Here is a 20,426-nt window from a genome sequence, read left to right on the forward strand (position 1 = left end):
CAAGCTCAACTAAAGGCTGATGGAACAGAGACACTGGGTACCCAACAGCAGCGCTGTCCCCCTTAGGGGCAATGATCACCACAATTATTAACAGGGAGAACCTTCTGTGTACGGAGTCCTGCTTGACTGCAGCATTAGCTTCACGAGGCCCTTGGACTCAGGGTCTGAAGTGAACACAAAGCTCAGGGCACCAAAGGCCAAGGACAACAGCCTGGTTTCCAAATGGTTTGAATTTTTCTTCCAACACCTCCTTCCTACTCTCAAACTGAGTCCAAATTCCTAATGGAAACACAGTTTTTATTTTTTGTCCCCTCTGTGGAATTTTCATTTTGGTAAATATCCCTAAAATGTCATTTCCGGATTCGAAAATATTTTTTTCGGTAGGGTTATATGGGTATGTGTTCATAAAAGTTGCAATTTTAAAAACCTTTGTGGAAATAAATAATAGTTATAAATGTTAATAGTTTAAAGTTTTATAAAACTTTTCTCTAATACGTACAAATCCTCCAGTATTCCATCCCCTTCAACTGCCTCATAATATCTGATCTAAACTACTACCAGGAGATGTTCATATTTGCAAGGATTAGCACCACAGGCCCCATTTGCAAGGGAGAATATAGTACTCAACACAGATATTTTAAAACATGTACACTGGAGAGAGATTTAGCACTGCTCCTCGGGAAGTAGCAGCATGAGTTAAAAATGCTCACTTAATAATAAGCACTCTCACAGTGGAGTGGTCTGTGTCTATTTCACTAGTGCCTTCCTTAACCAGAAGTATTCCAAGTATGAAGGACAAACAAACATCAACAAGATCATTGAACTATGGAGATCTGTTGGATGCCATTCTCTCCAAACCTCCTTTTGCTGAAGTCACCGATACCTTTCACTCAGCTCATGTGCCAGATTTGATAATCACAGGAAAATCATTAGGAGACTCAGTCTCTTCTAACTTGAACCCAACCCATCACTCAGCACCTGATGAAGGTGCCCAGGAAATAACCATGTCGAATACTGCTCCTGTCCACCCATCCAAGTTCATATGACAGAGCCTTAACTTGAGTTTCCTTCCTTAGCTCTGCTAGGTAGCTAACCCAGGTGACTGAGGTTTCCCATCAACAATGAGGAGAGAGAAGATTATCAGGGAGGGAAGGGGAAAGGAAAAGCCATCATCAGGACTCATACCTCCAGTACACAATGGTTGTATCAGCTCGGTACCATGAGAATCAACACATTGATAGAAACTAACAGACCAATGCCACACCTCAAAATGTAAAGTCCTTGCTCATGGTGACCCAAGATGTTTGTCAGACCGCATGAAGATAAATGTCTCAAATCAGCTGCCCTCCAGCACCATCTGTCCTAAAGTTCTCTGTGAACAAGATGAAGCTGAGTGCCATGTCTGGCTTTCTAGTAAACTTGCACATTTGGGAAAGAAGCAAGTTCATTCATCACTAAAGCAATTGGAAACTTTCCATGGCAGGCTGCAGTTAAGTGTGAACATGATGCTAATGAAGTCAAGGTTGGTGGTAGTTTGCCTCATTTTGTGATGCCATCTAGCTACTTTGTCATTACTTAATCAAACAGGGAAACAGATGTATAAGGCTGATGACTGCAAATTCAGACCTGCCACAATTTCCAAAAGTGAGGTCTGCAGACCAACTGTCTAAGAGCCAGGCAGAAGTTTGTTTAAAAAAATAAAAGCAGATTTTTGGCCCCGCCCAAGATAAGGATGTGCTCATTCAAGTTTGAGAACCACAGCCCTTCTGGGTGAGCTTGGTGCCAAACCCTGCAGATGCTGGCTAAGATCACCATCTTTAAAGACAAAGCATTCATGACATAATTTATCTGGGAAACCAGGGAGTGAGCAAAACCACAGTGCTCATTTTTCAACTTGAAAAGTGATCAGAGTAGGTTGTGGAAACTTCCTCATGGACATCATAAAGTCCTCGTTTTTCTTGGTTAAATTCTTCACCAAAAAAAGTAATTCTCTTTAGCCGTGATCCACTATGCTTTGCTGAATGATAACAGTAAGCCTTCTTGTGTTCATTCAGTCTCGGAGCTGGCATTACATTCTAAAACCTCTCGTCTTTAGGCAAAGGAACTGTTTGATTATTATCAGGATAATAATTCAAATTTCAAGTCTCAGGTGACTGCTCTTGGTATGGGAGAGGTGGGGTGGCAATCAATTATTCCACCCTTGGTATTCTGAGGCAGTACTGTACCTGAATCAGCCCAAAGAGAAGATAATTTCATCTGTTTTGAAGCAGAAATATGTTGGGATGTATAGTAAACTGCTCAAGTGGGGCTTATGGCTAAAGTCTTTGATGAAAGTGCTCTAATAAGAAATAGATCATTAGGGTAAAGGGTTTTTAAATTCTGTCAACCACTCAATAGTTCAAAAACAGCTATCTGACAGAGGCTTACAAAAAGCTTTCTTGTACCAGTTGCTCTCATCTAAAGGCTTTGCATAAAGCTCAACTGAGTTTATGTGGAATGGAAGAAAAATGATTGGCTATTATAATCAGTGCTGCGATGAACATTGGGGTACACGTGTCTCTTTCAATTCTGGTTTCCTCAGTGTGTACGCCCAGCAGTGGGATTGCTGGATCATAAGGCAGTTCTATTTCCAGTTTTTTTAAGGAATCTCCACATTGTTCTCCATAGTGGCTGTACTAGTTTGCATTCCTACCAACAGTGTAAAAGGGTTCCCTTTTCTCCACACCCTCTCCAGCATTTATTGCTTGTAGACTTTTGGATCGCAGCCATTCTGACTGGCGTGAAATGGTACCTCATAGTGGTTTTGATTTGCATTTTTCTGATAATGAGTGATGTTGAGCATCTTTTCATGTGTTTGTTAGCCAGTCCAGGTTCGATGCACGATACTGGATGCTTGGGGCTGGTGCACTGGGACGACCCAGAGGGATGGTATGGGGAGGGAGGAGGGAGGAGGGTTCAGGATGGGGAACACGTGTATACCTGTGGCGGATTCATGTTGATATATGGCAAAACCAATACAATATTGTAAAGTTAAAAAATAAAATAAAATAAAATTTTTTTAAAAAAGAAAAATGATCGGAAAACATCCTAACAGAGAAAGCAGCTAAATTCTTAAATGACTGTCTTAAGAACAATTTGTAATCATCCCCTGAAATAATTTGGATGAAGAAAAACTCATTCTCCATAGCATTTTTAATTATTTAAAATCAACTGCTTGCTATACATCGGGAATTTAAGATGCTTTCAAATTGTGGTGCTGGAGAATACTCTTGAGAGTTCCTTGGACTGCAAGGAAATCAAACCAGTTGATCCTAAATGAAATCAACCCTGAATATTCATTGGAAGGATTGATGCTGAAGCTCCAATACTTTGGCCACTTGATGCAAAGCCGACTTGTTGGAAAAGACCCTGACACTGGGAAAGATTGGGGGCAGGAGGAGAAGCGGGTGGCAGAGGAGGAGAAGGGGGCGGCAGAGGATGAGATGATTGGATGGCATCATAGACTCAATGGACATGAGTTTGAGCAAACTCTGGAAGATAGTGGAGGGCAGAGGAGCCTGGCATGCTTCAGTTCATGGGGTTGCAGAGAGTTGAACATGAGTTAGTGACTAAACAACAACAGGAATTTAAGAACCAACAAGATACTGTTTCCAAATGACTCAAAAATATTTCAGTTCATGTAGTTGTTTCAGGTCACTATTTACAAACCAATGAAACCACTGAAAACTACTGAAAAGGAGAAATAAAGTTGTCAACTAAACTGAAAATCTTAACTTCTAAAACAATTTAAACATTTCCTTTACAAGACTCTTCTCCTGTGATGGCCAGGCAAACCAGATTTGAGAGGTTATTTTGTGTAACATTTTAAAGCATGTTGGAATGAGAGCAAAACTAAATCTCTTGAATCACTATCCAATGTTCTTTGTAAACAATTATTTCAACTGTGAACTATGAATATGCACATCATTTCAAAAGCTCACATAAAAGGTCATCAGCATGATTTAGGTTTTATCCCCAGGTTTTAAAACACCCATGAGGAATAAAAATGGTGGGTGTCACATGCCTGGGGTTCTTGACAAATTCTAACATAAATGCAATGCATCATTTTAATTCCATGTAAAAGTAACAACTGGAAAAGAGATGTTCTTCTAATCACAGGGGGAAAAAAGGCAAGTCTTTGTAATCTAATTAATAAGTTGAGGAGTTGGTGGAAGAAGAAAAAATACTGCTAATCGAGACCAAAATAGCAGCTATTAGGTCTGAAGAGCAAAGCACTAAGAGCTGCAGAGGAGCCCGGGTATGAATAATACCTACTCATAATTCACCTGGGGCCATTTGCCTGCTGTGAACAAGTGAATGACAAATGAGCAGCCGAGCTATGGTGCCACTTTACACTGAATAAATTCTCTGTGAAGATTCCCACCTCTAAAGGTACAGACTGTCTTTAAATAAAAAGAAGGGATGGTAATGCCTCAAGCAGGTATGTTATCAAGACAGTATTATTAACTCAAATAGGAAGGAGAACAATATAGATGAGACAAATTCTCAGGGTTAACATCCCCCCCCCCTTTTTTTCACTAGACAAGATATCTGGCAAACGACAAATGCATTAATAAACTTGATATGCATTGCTCTTAACTTTTATGCTATTCGTTTGAATGTCTGTTTCCCTTATCTCTTAACTGTTAGAAACAGCAGGGCATGAGACTCAACATGGATGTAGAAATGGAAAGAAAATTTCTGGACAGGAAACCAGTTAGCTGCTGAATGAGAAGAATTGCCCCATGCGGCCATGATTTGCAGAATCTGAGCATCCCTAGGATTGGACTCCAGTCCTTCAACTTGATGAATTACATATAGACCAATAGGAAATGAGTCCTTTGTCCCGCCTACGCAAAACAACAAAAGTCCCTGGCCCAATGTGAACAATCTTCCCTTGGGGTTCTCTCAGTTCCAGATGTTCTTTCTCTTATTCTTCAGATAACTCAGGGTTAGGAAGTAGGGTCTGCATCCTCCTCCTTCCCAGGAGTGTTTCTAGACTGTTGCTCTTCCACAAGTTAACTCCTCCTTTAAGCTTCCTATCTTCCTATGCCTGGTGACATCACCCCTTGCTCCCTCCCTTTTTGCAATTTGTGTATTTCTTTCACCTTCCCCATCTCCACTGAAATCTCAGGCCCCTTTTCGTTCCCATTCCTGGTGATTAGAACACTCACATCAGTATTTGTTGGACTGTGTGCTCCCTTCAAATGTATGACCCCCTGCAATTGACCCCTGGCAACTAGTAATATGACCTAATTTGGACACAGGGTCTTTATAGATGTAACTAAGTTAAGAGGAAGTCATTTTCTGGAAGAGTTTGAGTAGGATAGGTGTTAGCTCTTCTTTAAATTTTTGGTAGAATTCAGCTGTGAAGCCGTCTGGACCTGCGCTTTAGTTTGCTGGAAGATTTCTGATTACAGTTTCAATTTCCGTGCTTGTGATGGGTCTGTTAAGATTTTCTATTTCTTCGTGGTTCAGGTTTGGAAAGTTGTACTTTTCTAAGAAAATTGCAGAGGAAGGTAAACTTCCAAACTCATTCTATGAGGCCACCATCACCCTAATACCAAAACTTGACAGAGATGCCACAAAAAAAGAAAACTACAGGCCAATATCACTGATGAACATAGATGCAAAAATCCCCAACAAAATTCTAGCAATCAGAATCCAACAACACATTAAAGATTAAAAAGATCATACACCATGACCAAGTGGGCTTTATTCCAGGGATGCAAGGATTCTTCAATATCTGCAAATCAATCAAATACACCACATTAACAAATTGAAAAATAAAAACCATATAATTATCTCAATAAATGCAGAGAAAGCCTTTGGAAAGATTCAACATCCATTTATGATAAAAACTCTCCAGAAAGCAGGAATAGAAGGAACATACCTCAACATAATAAAAGCTATATATGACAAACCCACAGCAAACATTATCCTTAATGGTGAAAAACTGAAAGCATTTCCCCTAAAGTCAAGAACAAGACAAGGGTGCCCACTTTCACCATTACTATTCAACATAGTTTTGGAAGTTTTGGCCACATCAATCAGAGAAGAAAAAGAAATAAAAGGAATCCAAATTGGAAAAGAAGAAATGAAACTCTCACTGTTTGCAGATGACACGATCCTCTACATAGAAAACCCTAAAGACTCCACCAGAAAATTACTAGAGCTAATCAATGAATATAGTAAAGTTGCAGGATATAAAATCCACACACAGAAATCCCTTGCATTCCTATACACTAATAATGAGAAAATAGAAATAGAAATTAAGGAAAAATTCCATTCACCATTGCAACGAAAAAAATAAAATACTTAGGAATATGTCTACCTAAAGGAACTAAAGACCTATATATGCTGCTAAGTCACTTCAGTTGTGTCCGACTCTGTGCGACCCCATAGACGGCAGCCCACCAGGCTCCCCCATCCCTGGGGTTCTCCAGGCAAGAACACTGGAGTGGGTTGCCGTTTCCTTCTCCAATGCAGGAAAGTGAAAAGTGAAAGTGAAGTCGTCCTGTTGTGTCCGACCCTCAGCGACCCCATGGACTGCAGCCTTCCAGGCTCCTCCATCCATGGGATTTTCCAGGCAAGAGTACTGGAGTGGGGTGCCATTGCCTTCTCCGAAAGACCTATATATAGAAAACTATAAAAAACTGGTGAAATAAATCAAAGAAGGGACTAATAGATGGAGAAATATACCATGTTCATGGATTGGAAGAATCAATATAGTGAAAATGAGTATACTACACAAAGCAATCTATAGATTCAATGCAATCCCTATCAAGCTACCAACAGTATTTTTCACAGAACTAGACCAAATAATTTCACAATTTGTATGGAAATACAAAAAACCTCGAATAGCTAAAGCAATCTTGAGGAAGAAGAATGGAACTGAAGGAATCAACCTGCCTGACTTCAGGCTCTACTACAAAGCCACAATCATCAAGACAGTATGGTACTGGCACAAAGACAGAAATATAGACCAATGGAACAAAATAGAAAGCCCAGAGATAAATCCATGCACCTATGGACACCTTATCTTTGACAAAGGAGGCAAGAATATACAATGGAGAAAAGACAATCTCTTTAACAAGTGGTGCTTGGAAAACTGGTCAACCACTTGTAAAAGAATGAAACTAGAACACTTTCTAACACCATACACAAAAATAAACTCAAAATGGATTAAAGATCTAAACGTAAGACCAGAAAACTCCTAGAGGAGAACATAGGCAAAACATTCTCCAACATAAACCACAGCAGAATCCTCTATGACCCACCTCCCAGAATGCTGGAAATAACAGCAAAAATAAACAAACGGGACCTAATTAAAATTAAAAGCTTCTGCACAACAAAGGAAACTATAAGCAAGGTGAAAAGACAGCCTTCAGAATGGGAGAAAATAATAGCAAATGAAGCAACTGACAAACAACTAATCTCAAAAATATACAAGCAACTCCTGCAGCTCAATTCCAGAAAAATAAATGACCCAGTCAAAAAATGGGGCAAAGAACTAAACAGACATTTCTCCAAAGAAGACATACAGATGGCTAACAAACACATGAAAAGATGCTCAACATCACTCATTATCAAAGAAATGCAAATCAAAACCACAATGAGGTACCATTTCATGCCAGTCAGAATGGCTGCTATCCAAAAGTCTACAAGCAATAAATGCTGGAAAGGGTGTGGAGAAAAGGGAACCCTCCTACACTGTTGGTGGGAATGAAATCTAGTACAGCCACTATGGAGAACACTGTGGAGATTCCTTAAAAAACTGGAAATAGAACTGCCATACGACCCAGCAATCCCACTGCTGGGCATACACACCGAGGAAACCAGAACTGATAGAGACACATGTACCCCAATGTTCATCACAGCACTGTTTATAATAGCCAGGACATAGAAGCAACCTAGATGTCCATCAGCAGATGAATGGATAAGAAAGCTGTGGTACATATACACAATAGAGTATTACTCAGCCATTAAAAAGAATACATTTGAATCAGTTCTAATGAGGTAGATGAAACTGGAGCCTATTATACAGAGTGAAGCCAGAAAGAAAAACACCAATACAGTATACTAATGCATATATATGGAATTTAGAAAGATGGTAACAATAACCCTGTATGTGAGAGAGCAAAAGAGACACAAATGTATATAGAACAGTCTTTTGGACTCTGGGAGAGGGAGAGGGTGGGATGATTTGGGAGAATGGCATTGAAACATGTATAATATCATATAAGAAACAAATCGCCAGTCCAGGTTCGATGCAGGATACAGGATGCTTGGAGCTGGTGCACTGGGATGACCCAGAGGGTGGTACTAGGAGGGAGGTGGGAGGGGGGGTTCAGGATGGGGAACACGTGTACACCCGTGCCAGATTCATGTTGATGTACGGCAAAACCAATACAATATTGTAAAGTAATTAGCCTCCAATCAAAATAAATAAATTTAAATTAAAAAAAAGAGGAAGTCATTAGGGTGAGGCCTTATCCAACAAGACTGATGTCCTCATAAGGAGGAGAAAACACCATGTGAAGTCATAGACACACAGAGAGAAGGGCCACATGAAGACAGAGACCGAGACTGGGGTTATGCTGTCACAAGCCAAGGAATACTCGGGACTACCAGAAACCAGAGTAGGCAAGAAGGATCCTCCCACAGAGGCTTCAGAGGGACAGTAGCTCTGTTAACACCTTGATTTCAGACTTCTAGCCTCCATAACTGTAAGGGAATAAATTTCTATTTGAAGTCACTTAAATTTATGCTAATTTGTCACAGTAGCCCTAGGCAACTAATGGACTATATGAATAATCTATTATATATTACAGTTTCTCAGCTATTTTTCTTCCTCTTCATCAGTGATATTCTACATTGCAGTTCAGCCACTGTCTATCACGGTCATACACCTGGGCCCTAGTTTCAGCCAAACTGGTCTCCTCTGAAGCCTCTCAGGGACACACCCCACTGTCTAACCATGCAGCCACCTTCCAGTTGGTTTGCTCACGCAATTACTCTTATCACTACTGATATCCCTTAATTTTTTTCACTCCCAGTTCTTTCCCAATTCAGCTTAAATTCCAAGATACCATGGTCTAGTCTCCTAAACTCTCTTGTCCTTTTGACATTTATCACACTTACCCAGCAACACTTTAACCCTGGCAGAATTAAACTATCCATTTTCTTCATGCTTCTGGTGGGCTGCTGCACAAGATGACACAATTTGGAAAACTGGTAGCACTGAAAAGTTATGGTTACCAACCTCAAGTGGCTCTTCCAGCTGGGCCCTCACACTGCTCAGCAATTGCACTAGTCTCCTCTAGGCCAGTGGTACCCAACCTTTTTGGTACCAGGGACTGGTTTCGTGGAAGACAATTATTCCAAGGACAGGGATGGGGGAATGGTTTCAGGATGATTCAAGTGTATTACATTTATTGTGTACTTTATTTCTATTATTATTACATTGTACATTGTGATTATATGGTAATGTGAGCAATGGGGAGCAGTTGTAAACACAGATGAACCTCCCCTTGCTTGCCAGCTGCTCACCTCCTACAGTGTGGCCTGGTTCCAGTCCATGGCATGGGGTTAGAGACCCCTGCCAAGTGTTTTGTCTCACTCTCCAAAACTTTCTGCACAAAACCTACAGGGTTAGTCCTATCCTTGCCTTCTTCCTCTTCAATGATATAAGAGCTCTTCTTTTGTTTGAAGGCTAGTTCCTCACCTATGTTCTTAATACCAGCTTTCCCCACTATATCAGCAATTTGCACACTAAATCATCCATTCCCTCTTTTGCATCACTTTTTTTTCTCTTTCTCGACTTGTACCTTTCCATCAGCATGGGAACATGCTTAAGTCTTAAGCACATTTAAGTCTCTTCTATTATAAAAATCCTTCTATCCTCTGACCCTCTCCAGCCATCACTCTCTTTCAGAGACTTCTGCACTGGCTGTCTTTCTCATTTTCCACTTGGACTCCACCTCTGCTAAATTGGCAAATTGGCTCTGTGCTTGTCAGCCTGTTGAGGTTAAGGTCTCACCAAGACTGCCATTGGCCTCCGTGTTACTACATCTAATGGACATCCCAACCTCACATTACTTTGCCTCCAAGTGATATTCTACCACGTGGACCATACTCCTTGACAGTCTTCCCTTGGTTTCTGTGGCTTCTATGACATTGCAAATGCCTACTTTACCTCTGATTTCTTAGGATTCTCCTCCTCATTCTCTGTTTCTCTTCTTCTACTCATCTTTAAATATCTATACTTTCAAGCCCTCTTCTCTTCCCTTCTTAATCCATAATTTTTCCACTCACTCTCTCCAAGCATAGTTCTCTAACCTTAAGCCAATCTCTTAAATATTATCTCCATTTCAACCTCTCTGCTCCGTATATCCAGATGCCTATCAAAATTTCCTCTTGATGTTTTCCAGGCATTTGAATTCAGTATGTTCCAAATTGGGCAGATATTACACCTCCTTTTTTTGCAAATTGAAGGCTTGTGGCCACCCTATGTCAAGCAAGTCTCTTGGCACCATTTGTCGACCACATTCGCTCACTTTGTGTTTCTGTGTCATGTTTTGATACTTCCCACAATATTTCAAACTTCTTTAAAATTATTATATTTGTAACAGTGAGCTGTGATCATTGATGTTACTACTACAGCTGAGTGATGGCTCAAATGATGGTTAACATTTTTTAGCAATAAAGTACTTTTAAATTAAGGTATGTACATTTTTGGACATAATGCTATTGTACACTTAATAGACAATATTAAAATGTAAATGTAACTTTTATATGCACTGGAAAACCAAAAAAAAATTGTGTGACTCACTTTATTGGGAGTGGTCTGCATCCAAGCGTGCAATATCTCTAAGGTATACCCATATAATCTTTAACTTTAAAGTTGATGATACCCATATCCTCAACTTTAACATAGAGTGGTGGAGTGCAGGAGAAAAGACAGGTAAACCATCATAAATCAATGCAATGGATGTTTTGACACACCCCTCCCATTTACAGTGCTTCTGTGCCTTATATCCCAATACAGAGGCACAATACATCTGCCTTATCACTCTTTTAAAAACATACTTTCTAGAAAAAAATATGATAATCTTTATATCTATAAAAAAAAGTTAGCTATAAAAATTTCAATATTGCTTCATGTACTGAGAGCATTTGCATTTTAATGGATTCTGTTTGATTTAAGCAAATACATATTTCTAACTTTGGAGTGTCAGGCGTTCAGAGGACAGATGCGACAAGGTTGTGGGAGGGCGTATGGAGATCTCCCTGGGTATTCTTAAAAATCTAGCCACTTGAAGAAATATGGCTTCTTTATCATTAAATAAGAATCATAATGCTCTCTATTCCTGAGTATTATAGAAATTAGACAGTGATTTGAGTTTGGAATGAACCATCTTCAGGAAGTCACTTAACTTTGTCTCAATTGTTTTATTTTTTTTTTTTAATCAATGAGAACAATTTTTGCTTCATAGGTTGTAAAGACTAAATGAGAGTGTGTAAGCACCCACAACAGTACACAACACACAGACTATAATGCTTGATAAATGTTAAAAAAAAAAGATCAGAATTTCAATGCTTAAATCTCTATATTAAAAGACATGGGATTTTTACAGTTTTATCATAGTTTGGATTTTATAAGATCTCAAGGCCATAGAGAAGACTACACACTAAAATTATATTGAGAAGTTCAAAAAAAGGTATACAACTTCAGGCTGAGCCTCTGTTTCCATAAATTTGCACAGACTTAGTTTTTTAGGAGTAAACAGTAAATCTTTCTGAGCTGAAGATAATAAAAGCAACAGAAAATAAGGGTTTTGTTTTTTAGCCAAGAATTCTGTTCTAATTTATGTCATTGACATAATGATGTTTGCACAAACACAGATGTTTAATTCTGGGTGTTCAGCACCTATACAAGTTTTCAGAAACCACAGGAGACTATTTTTTTTCAGTTTTCAAAAGAGGAGGTGAAAACAATAGGAATAAAATTTTCCTGGAAAATGTTCAATTTGAAAATTAGATTTGAAACTGGATTTTCCATTTTGAGTAAACCATGGTCAGCAAGACACAGTACTCCCTGACAGAAAGGCGGAACATTTTTCTGTGAGAGCCCAAAGAGTTCAGATGTGACACTGACTTTTAAAGGGCACCAGGGTAAACTGTTTCACTTCATCAACATCAGTTTCATTATTAAAATTGGTGAAACAAACAAACCTTGGTCTGTTGCAACTGATTTTCAACAAAAAGTTCCCATATTTTTCTTCTTTTTTGGTGCTCTACAATTAAGGAAGGTAGAAGTCAGGATTTGGAAAGGTGTTGGCTTATGATCGTAAATAACTACCATCACTGAAGATTCCTGTGGGGTAAGGCGTATGAAACTCTCCTCTTTTTGCCTGAGAATTTGACCTTCAGTTAATTGTCCAGTTTTGTTCTTGGGACAACCTGATAAAACTGATATGCTAATTATGTTATGAGAGAACATTGCTTAGGGTGAAAATGATCCCTAATTTGTAGCCTGCATCTGGATTGGAAAGATCACCAGTACTTCATAGAAAGCCCTCTATTTGTGATTCCCCAAGTGTGATGACCCTTGTATCAGGGGTGGTCCTTCAAAAGCTACGCATGTGGAGTTGTTACAAGATACATCAGCTCCTGTGGTACAGAGCCTTTTAAGCCATGGTGACTCTACACTTGCCTGATGTGGACCTTGTCTCTTTGAGCCTGAGCTGTCATTTGGGGTGGGGATTCAGAAGGCAGACCCTGGAGGCTGCAAGGATTTCTGCAGAAGTGCCTGACACTTCCCAGCAGGCAAGCTGTGGCTCTTGTCCTACTAAGCAGATTGGGGTCTACCAGCATCTTATGAGTCTGGATGTTAAGTTGAACCAAAGGCAACCTCTTGGTGGACACTGCAGATACAACATAGATGAGACACAATATTAAGAACTAGAGGAAAAATAGATGATTTCTGATTCCTGGAAATACATTTTCCACTTAAAAATGACTGTCAATATATAAAATAAATTGCCACTGGGAATCTGCTGTATGACTCAGGGATCTCAAACCAGGACTCTGTAACAACCTAGAGGGATGGAATGGGGAGGGAGGTGTGAGAGATGTTCAAGATGGAGGGGACATATACCTATGGTTCACTCATGTTGATGCTTGGCAGAAACCAACATAATTTTCTAAGGCAATTACCCTCCAATTAAAAATAAATAATTTTACAAAATGACCATCCATAAGCATTTGCTGCTATTAATAAAAACAGAGAAGCAACATTTCCCTTCAATGTTGCCTGCTCCCTGGTTTCAACACTGAATCTTCCCTACAAAACAAAATACCTTTTAACTCCTCACACTGTGCTCATTTGAATGAAAAGCTGAATAAGGGTGCTTCTGTGAATTAATATCTGCAATTTCAGGGGCCTTCAGAAAAGGCCATGACAAACAAGACTCAAAGTCACAAGAACTCTCCCAAGTGCTCAGCAGTTCCTGGTCTATGGCAGGTGTTGATATTCTAAAACTTTTGCTTCCTGTATTTCTACCCTCTTGCTCCCTGCTTCAATATGACCTCTTTTTTCTCAGGACTTGTACACAGAGAATATCTTTTAAGTACCTTATCTCATGTCTTCTTTCTCTGAGGTCTTTCTTCTCCCTAGAGTTCATCTCAATTTTACCTCTCTGAGTCTCAACTAAGTTGAAATACCCTTGACTGGGATGGCCCAAGGTCACCAGCTGGCTCTGTAGCCAGTTGATAAAAGTGACATTTGAGGTCTGTGCCTTATACCCAGTTTGCCAGGCTCAGGAAAAAACACACCTTCTCATTTTATTGCATGGTTAACATTAGTTTCCAAGAGCGTAAGAATGGCACCATTGGTTGTGAAATCTGATGGTAGAGAGTTAGGAGAAATAGCTAGTGAAAAGGGAGGGAACAGGACAGAAGAGGGGTGTGCACAGCTGGAGCCGACTATAGGAAAGCCTGGAGCCACATAAAATGGGTTAATCTAGCAGGCTGCTCCCAGGAGTGGTGACAGGAAATTCTGAAGACCTATCTATCCTTTCCAAGAACTTATCCTGTTTTTCTGTGAGAAGCCCGCATGGTGCACTTTCTTCATACTACATACAGAAGAGACACACACTCATGCAATGATAGCATGGGTGCCAACTCTAACAACTGGTTTATCCTTTTGGAAAACCAATTTAATGTTGTTTATACTCTGTTGCCATTAATTCTTCTCCTGGAAAATAATTCAGGAAGCAAGAGTAAACCAACAAAAACCACGTACATGAATTTTTCTTTAATAACCATGAAGATTACATAGCAATATGGAACTGGATGAAATGTGAAAGAAAAAAGGCAGAAGGTCTGAATATCCATGATGAGTGTGACTTTGAAAATATATGGGTACATGTGGACAAAGGCCAGAGTGAAAAACAAAAATGAAAATAGTTGGGACAGGGAATACAGTCATAGATGACACATGTCTTACAAAACTTCTTCAGTTGTGTTATCTTGTTTTAAATTTAAAATGAAAAACCAAAATAAGAACAGTCAGTCAAGTGGGTGTTAGCAAGGGTTTTTCTCATCCCTGATACACTTCTGAGTGGTATGGGTTATTATTTTACACCTGAGGGATGCAAAGAATTCTTAGGTTATGATACATAGTTCTCTTTAATTTGTTTTAGGTAATCTGGCCTAGGTACTAGTAAATCACAATAGCCAATGGTTAAACATCCGCTGGATCATGGAAAAAGCAAGAGAGTTCCAGAAAAACATCTATTTCTGCTTTGTTGACTATGCCAAAGCCTTTGACTGTGTGGATCACAATCAACTCTGGAAAATTCTGAAAGAGATGGGAATACCAGACCACCTGACCTGCCTCTTGAGAAATCTGTATGCAGGTCAGGAAACAACAGTTAGAACTGGACATGGAACAACAGACTGGTTCCAAATAGGAAAAGGAGTACGTCAAGGCTGTATATTGTCACCCTGCTTATTTAACTTATATGCAGAGTACATCATGAGAAACGCTAGGCTGGAAGAAGCACAAGCTGGAATCAAGACTGCCGGGAGAAATATCAATAACCTCAGATATGCAGATGACACCACCCTTATGACAGAAAGTGAAGAGGAACTAAAAAGCCTCTTGATGAAAGTGAAAAAGGAGAGTGAAAAAGTTGGCGTAAAGCTCAACAATCAGAAAACTAAGATCATGGCATCTGGCCCCATCACTTCATGGGAAATAGATGGGGAAACAGTGGAAACAGTGTCAGACTTTATTTTGGGGGGTTCCCAAATCACTGCAGATGGTGATTGCAGCCATGAAATTGAAAGACTGCTTACTCCTTGGAAGGAAAGTTATGACCAACCTAGATAGCATGTTGAAAAGCAGAGACATTACTTTGCCAACAAAGGTCCTTCTAGTCAAGGCTATGGTTTTTCCAGTGGTCATGTATGGATGTGAGAGTTGGACTGTGAAGAAAGCTAAGTGCCAAAGAATTGATGCTTTTGAACTGTGGGGCTGGAGAAAACTTTTGAGAATCCCTTGGACTGCAAGGAGATCCAACCAGTCCATTCTAAAAGAAATCAGTCCTGGGTGTTCATTGGAAGGACTGATGCTAAAGCTGAAACTCCAGTACTTTGGCCACCTCATGCAAAGGGTTGACTCATTGGAAAAGACTCTGATGCTGGGAGGGATTGGGGGCAGGAGGAAAAGGGGATGACAGAGGATGAGATGGCTGGATGGCATCACTGACACGATGGACATGATTTTGAGTGAACTCTGGGAGCTGGTGATGGACAGGGTGGCCTGGCATGCTGTGATTCATGGGGTCGCAAAGAGTCGGACACGACTGAGCGACTGAATTGAACTGAAATAGAGTTTGCTGCTGCTGCTGCTGCTGCTGCTAAATCGCTTCCATCATGTCCGACTCTGTGCGACCCCATGGACTGCTAAACAAATATTAACTAATTTAAATCTTAATAACAACATTCTTAAGTTGTTACTACTAAATTTCCATTAAGCAGATGAAGAAAACTAAGTTCAGAATGGTGAGGTATCTTGCTCAAGGCCCTAGCTTAGCTGGTGAGTGGTGAACACAGGATTCAGACTCAGAGTCTTGCTCCAGAGCAATGCCCTAAACCAATGTCCTATACCTTACTCAATGGATGACTAGCAAATGGTACCATGGGTTTCTAATTCAGACCAATATTCTTTTCATTACACCAGACTGAATCTTATCTGGAAGATGAAGAAGCTGGAAACAAGACTGAGTGACTTGCTCATGGTCACATGATGAGCTAATGGCTGAGAATCAACTTCTTTACTTATAATCTAATGATTTTCCTATTATCCCAGACTGCTGGGAATGAAGAGAAAAATACCTAACTAAGAGCAAAAGTAAATGAGGAAAGACCTTAGGGAAATAAAACCTAAGACCTCTAAAAGATAAAAATCTTCTTTGTCTCTTTGCTCTGCCATTTATTTGAATGTGACTCTGTCCTTGGTGCTACTGACAGATGCCTGTGCTCGTGGACCAGGGACCTCCCTACATGGGAGAGAGGCAATTGATGAAGAGCAGAGAGGCTTCAGGGAGGCGTGGCCACCATGGGGCACACTTGATGTTCTAGGATTTGGCCAAACTGCATGTGTCTGTGCTATATATGTTAACATGGAGAAATGACATACTAATCAGGCGGCTTTGCTGGAAAGTATAACCATTTTCTGATTTAAAACATTCTATAGGAAAAACTGAGTATGGGGGTGTGGTGATGGATAATTGTATGCCAACTTGGTTAGACTATAGCATTCAGTTATTTAATCAAACACCAATCAAGATTTTGATGTGAAGATACTTTGTACATATAATTAACATCAGTGGGCTTTAAAAGGGATTATTACCCTTGATAATGTGGGTGGGCTTTCTCCAATCATTCAAAGGCCTTATGAATAAAACCTGAGGTTTCTTGGAGGAAAAAAATGTCTGCCTTAAGACAGATTCAACTCTTGAGTTTCTAGTTGATCTGACCTATGGATTTCAGATTTCCCAGCCCTCAAAACTGCATAAGTCAATTCCTTAAAATAAATCTGTATCCATCCATCCACCTGTCCAGAAAAAGGAAGAGATCCTATTGCTTCTGTTTCTCTAGAAAACCCTGACTGATACAAAGGTTTTTCCAGGACTGCAAAGTACTGTGAGAATACGGGCACACAGATCCACCTGACATACAGTTTGTGAAAAGTAGAAAGCAAATGAAAATGGAGGAGGCAAAGTTTCACTGAGGAGAGAGAACACTACATGCCCCCACACAGGCGGGGACCAGGGCAAACATTCCTTTCTGCCCCTGGGTCACAGCAGGCAGTCACAACCACCTCGGCACAGTCGCAACTGAAAGTGATGAGCTTGTTGTGAGACACAGGCCCAAGGACCCACGAATCGCTGAGGCAATAAAATGATAGCTGGGAGTAAAGAAAACACACTTAGATTTCTAGGAATTAACAACAAGGAAGGTGTTCAGGGCATAATAAAAGCATCTTCTCCCTGAAGACTGACAGTGACCTCAAGGCGTCTCCCCCATGTGCTGCTGAACACTTAAAGATAGGTACTATTAATTCTTCGCATTCCTCTGGGCTTCCACTGTATAACTTTCTAGGCTGGGGAGAGTTATGGGATCTGCTTCCCATTTCAAAAATAAGTATGTGTTTCGAATTTCTTCCTCACCACCCTCCTCACCCTCATCATCACTTCCCAGCAGTCCCATCCCCGGACGACTGCTTGGGAGGCCAAGAGGGAAGGTGCAGAGCAGACGGTTAATCTCACCTTGGCTTCTGAAGTGGGTTCCAAGAAGCACAGGCGATTCCCGAGTCCCTCGGCTGCCAGGCAGAACTTCCTCTGCTCCTTGTGAACGTTGGCGATGCACTGGAGGACCACTTCATCTTCCTGCCAGGGGAACAGAGACCCATGTGAGGAGCAAGGGACTACCTCCCAACACAGAGCCAAGCCCCTAAGGCACCCTGCTGCATCTTCATCAGGTCTGCTGAGGGGCACATGCCTTTGAATATTAGATAAAGGAGAGTTTGTTCCTCGCATGGCATACCTGAGCTCCTCCTCTGAGTCAGGATTCTACTCATCTCTGGGGAGTGGGGTGGCAAGGACTTGGAAGAGAGGTACTACTTAAGTTCACAGCGTGAGCCTCCCTTCTGAAACATACAAACTGCACACCATCCAGGTAAGCAGAGGATTTCAACCCTTGAGGGAACCTTAAACTAAACCTAAGCAATTTCTCCAAATAAACAATTAAACAATGAGGGAAACTGAGATGGCAGCAGAGATCAGAGGGAGGCAGGATCCGTGGAGGGAAGGTCCATTCTATGACAGGCTGGAAAGAGACATACTTTGTTGGAGGAGAGGGATGTATGCAGTGAAACGCATTCGGAGATGACAGAGGAGGCTGTGGAGGATACCAGCAGATGCCTTTAATTTTAAATTCTCTTTTATATTGAGTTATAGCTGACTGAGAATGTGGTGTGTTTCAGGTGTACAGCAAAGTGATTCAGATAAACACAAGCACATATAACACAGGGAACTCTACTCAATACTCTGTAATAATCTACATGGGAAAGGAGATGCATTTTAGATATGCATCTAAGGAAGATTAAAAGGAAAGGAAGACTGAGAGAAGCCTTGAGGATCCAGGCTGGAAGGACGAGTGGTCAAAAAGAAAAGCCAAGGAGAGGACTTTCCTCCTAGGCGGCAGCCTCAAAAGCAGCCCTCCTCCAATTGCAGACACCTGAGTGGCATTCCTCTGCTTGATGGTCCAGAAATGAGGCTGACCTCCATTTACAGGAACATGATCACCCCCTGCACAACCCTGCTTGACCAGGAGCGGCAAACCTCTTCCTTACCCATCCCTCCATCCTTGCTCCTCCAACCTGTCAGTCCACATGCTCTCTCTCCACCGCCACCTGACCTCGGGTTTCAAACATCAAAGAAGACTTCCAGGCATAGTTGAATTAAAGGGGGAACCAGAGGTGCCCCAGGTGTAAGTGCTTCTTCTCAGCGCTTGCTCTCCTGTTTCTCGTCTCAGTTCCAGATCCCCTTGTCTTAGTGTTAATCCTATCCTACAGTACTGGAAAGGCACACTAAATAGACATGCTCCACGGTGCCTACAACACATCTAGTCACATGGAAAAATGAAATCCTCTATGTGGTGGGAGCATGAAGAGATTCAGTAGGACCAACCCCCACAAAGGTCTGCAATGCCCAGGGATTGGCCAGCGGTGACAGGGAAATTTGAGACGTCACAAATCACAGACATATGAGATGAACACTGAAGGAATAAAAAGGGCTCCATCCTTTCACTAGCCCTGAAATGTCACTGTTCATCACTAAATTGAGTCAGTAATAAATTCAAGCCTCTGCTTCAGAATTCAGTCTTCATTTGAGTTGAGACAGAAGAAAACTCCAGAATATCACTTCTCTCGAAATGTGGGCTCAGGGGGATCTCTGAAAAAAATGAAGTTTTTCCCCAGGCAGAGTATGCTCCAGATCCCAGACCCAATACCATCCCCCTGGGGGGCACAGGGAATGGGGGAGGATTCTGAGTTGTCAAAACTTCAGAAAGGTGCCACGAAATGGGCGTGGCAGTTCAATGGTCTGTACTGCAAGAGGCATTCCTCAAAACACATAATTTTTCCATCCAAAATGTCAAGAAGACCCCCTGTTGAGAAATACTTTAAGTATCTCCTACCCACGTACCATTCACCAGTGGGAACAGGCATTTGGAAATCACAGAACTGGATCTATGGACCAGATTTCTCACAAAGGGAAAGTCAACAAAGGTTTCTTTATAATATGTGTCTTAGAGAATCTCTTTCCATAATCACCTTTCCCATGTTCTTTCCACCCTCAAGTGCCCAAACCATCTTGCACTAGCTGCCTCAGGGATCTATTTGTCTTCTGAAATTGACCTGTGCTGTAATTCACATCCTCATAACCTAGGCTACCAATCAACTCACGAAATAAAGGAATTGCCCTGGCTCAGTAACCACTTCCTGAAGAGCATTCACATGCAGGCACTGTCCAAGTCAGCACTCTGGGGGATACACGTGACTGTGCGGCTCTGGACCAACTTACCCTTCTCCAAACATGTTCACTTTTTTCCACCTGCTGTCTGGAACTGTACAGCTTGGACTGACCTGGCTGTAGACACCACCTGGCATGGCAGCCTGTACCTGCCTTCCCTCCAGACAGCAGCTATTAGCACCACAAACCTTCAACAGACAGACATCTGGAGCCAAAGAGTGCTTGACGCGGAAATCTTTGCACCATTTGGAATCATGAGATGAGTTAATTTAACTCATT

At 41.1% G+C, this 20,426-nt stretch overlaps 1 protein-coding gene across 1 annotated transcript in view; it reads right to left on the reverse strand.

The window, feature by feature from the left end:
- Positions 1-20,426, reverse strand: part of RYR3 (ryanodine receptor 3) — a 557,133-nt gene that overhangs the window by 355,561 nt on the left and 181,146 nt on the right. Inside the window, exon 2 of the mRNA XM_061430666.1 lies at positions 17,883-18,002. Coding sequence (XP_061286650.1) covers positions 17,883-18,002 — 120 coding nt within the window. The remainder of the gene's footprint in view (positions 1-17,882; positions 18,003-20,426) is intronic.

Source organism: Bos javanicus, chromosome 10 (genome assembly GCF_032452875.1).
Source record: "Bos javanicus breed banteng chromosome 10, ARS-OSU_banteng_1.0, whole genome shotgun sequence".
Classification (NCBI taxonomy): Eukaryota; Metazoa; Chordata; class Mammalia; order Artiodactyla; family Bovidae; genus Bos; species Bos javanicus.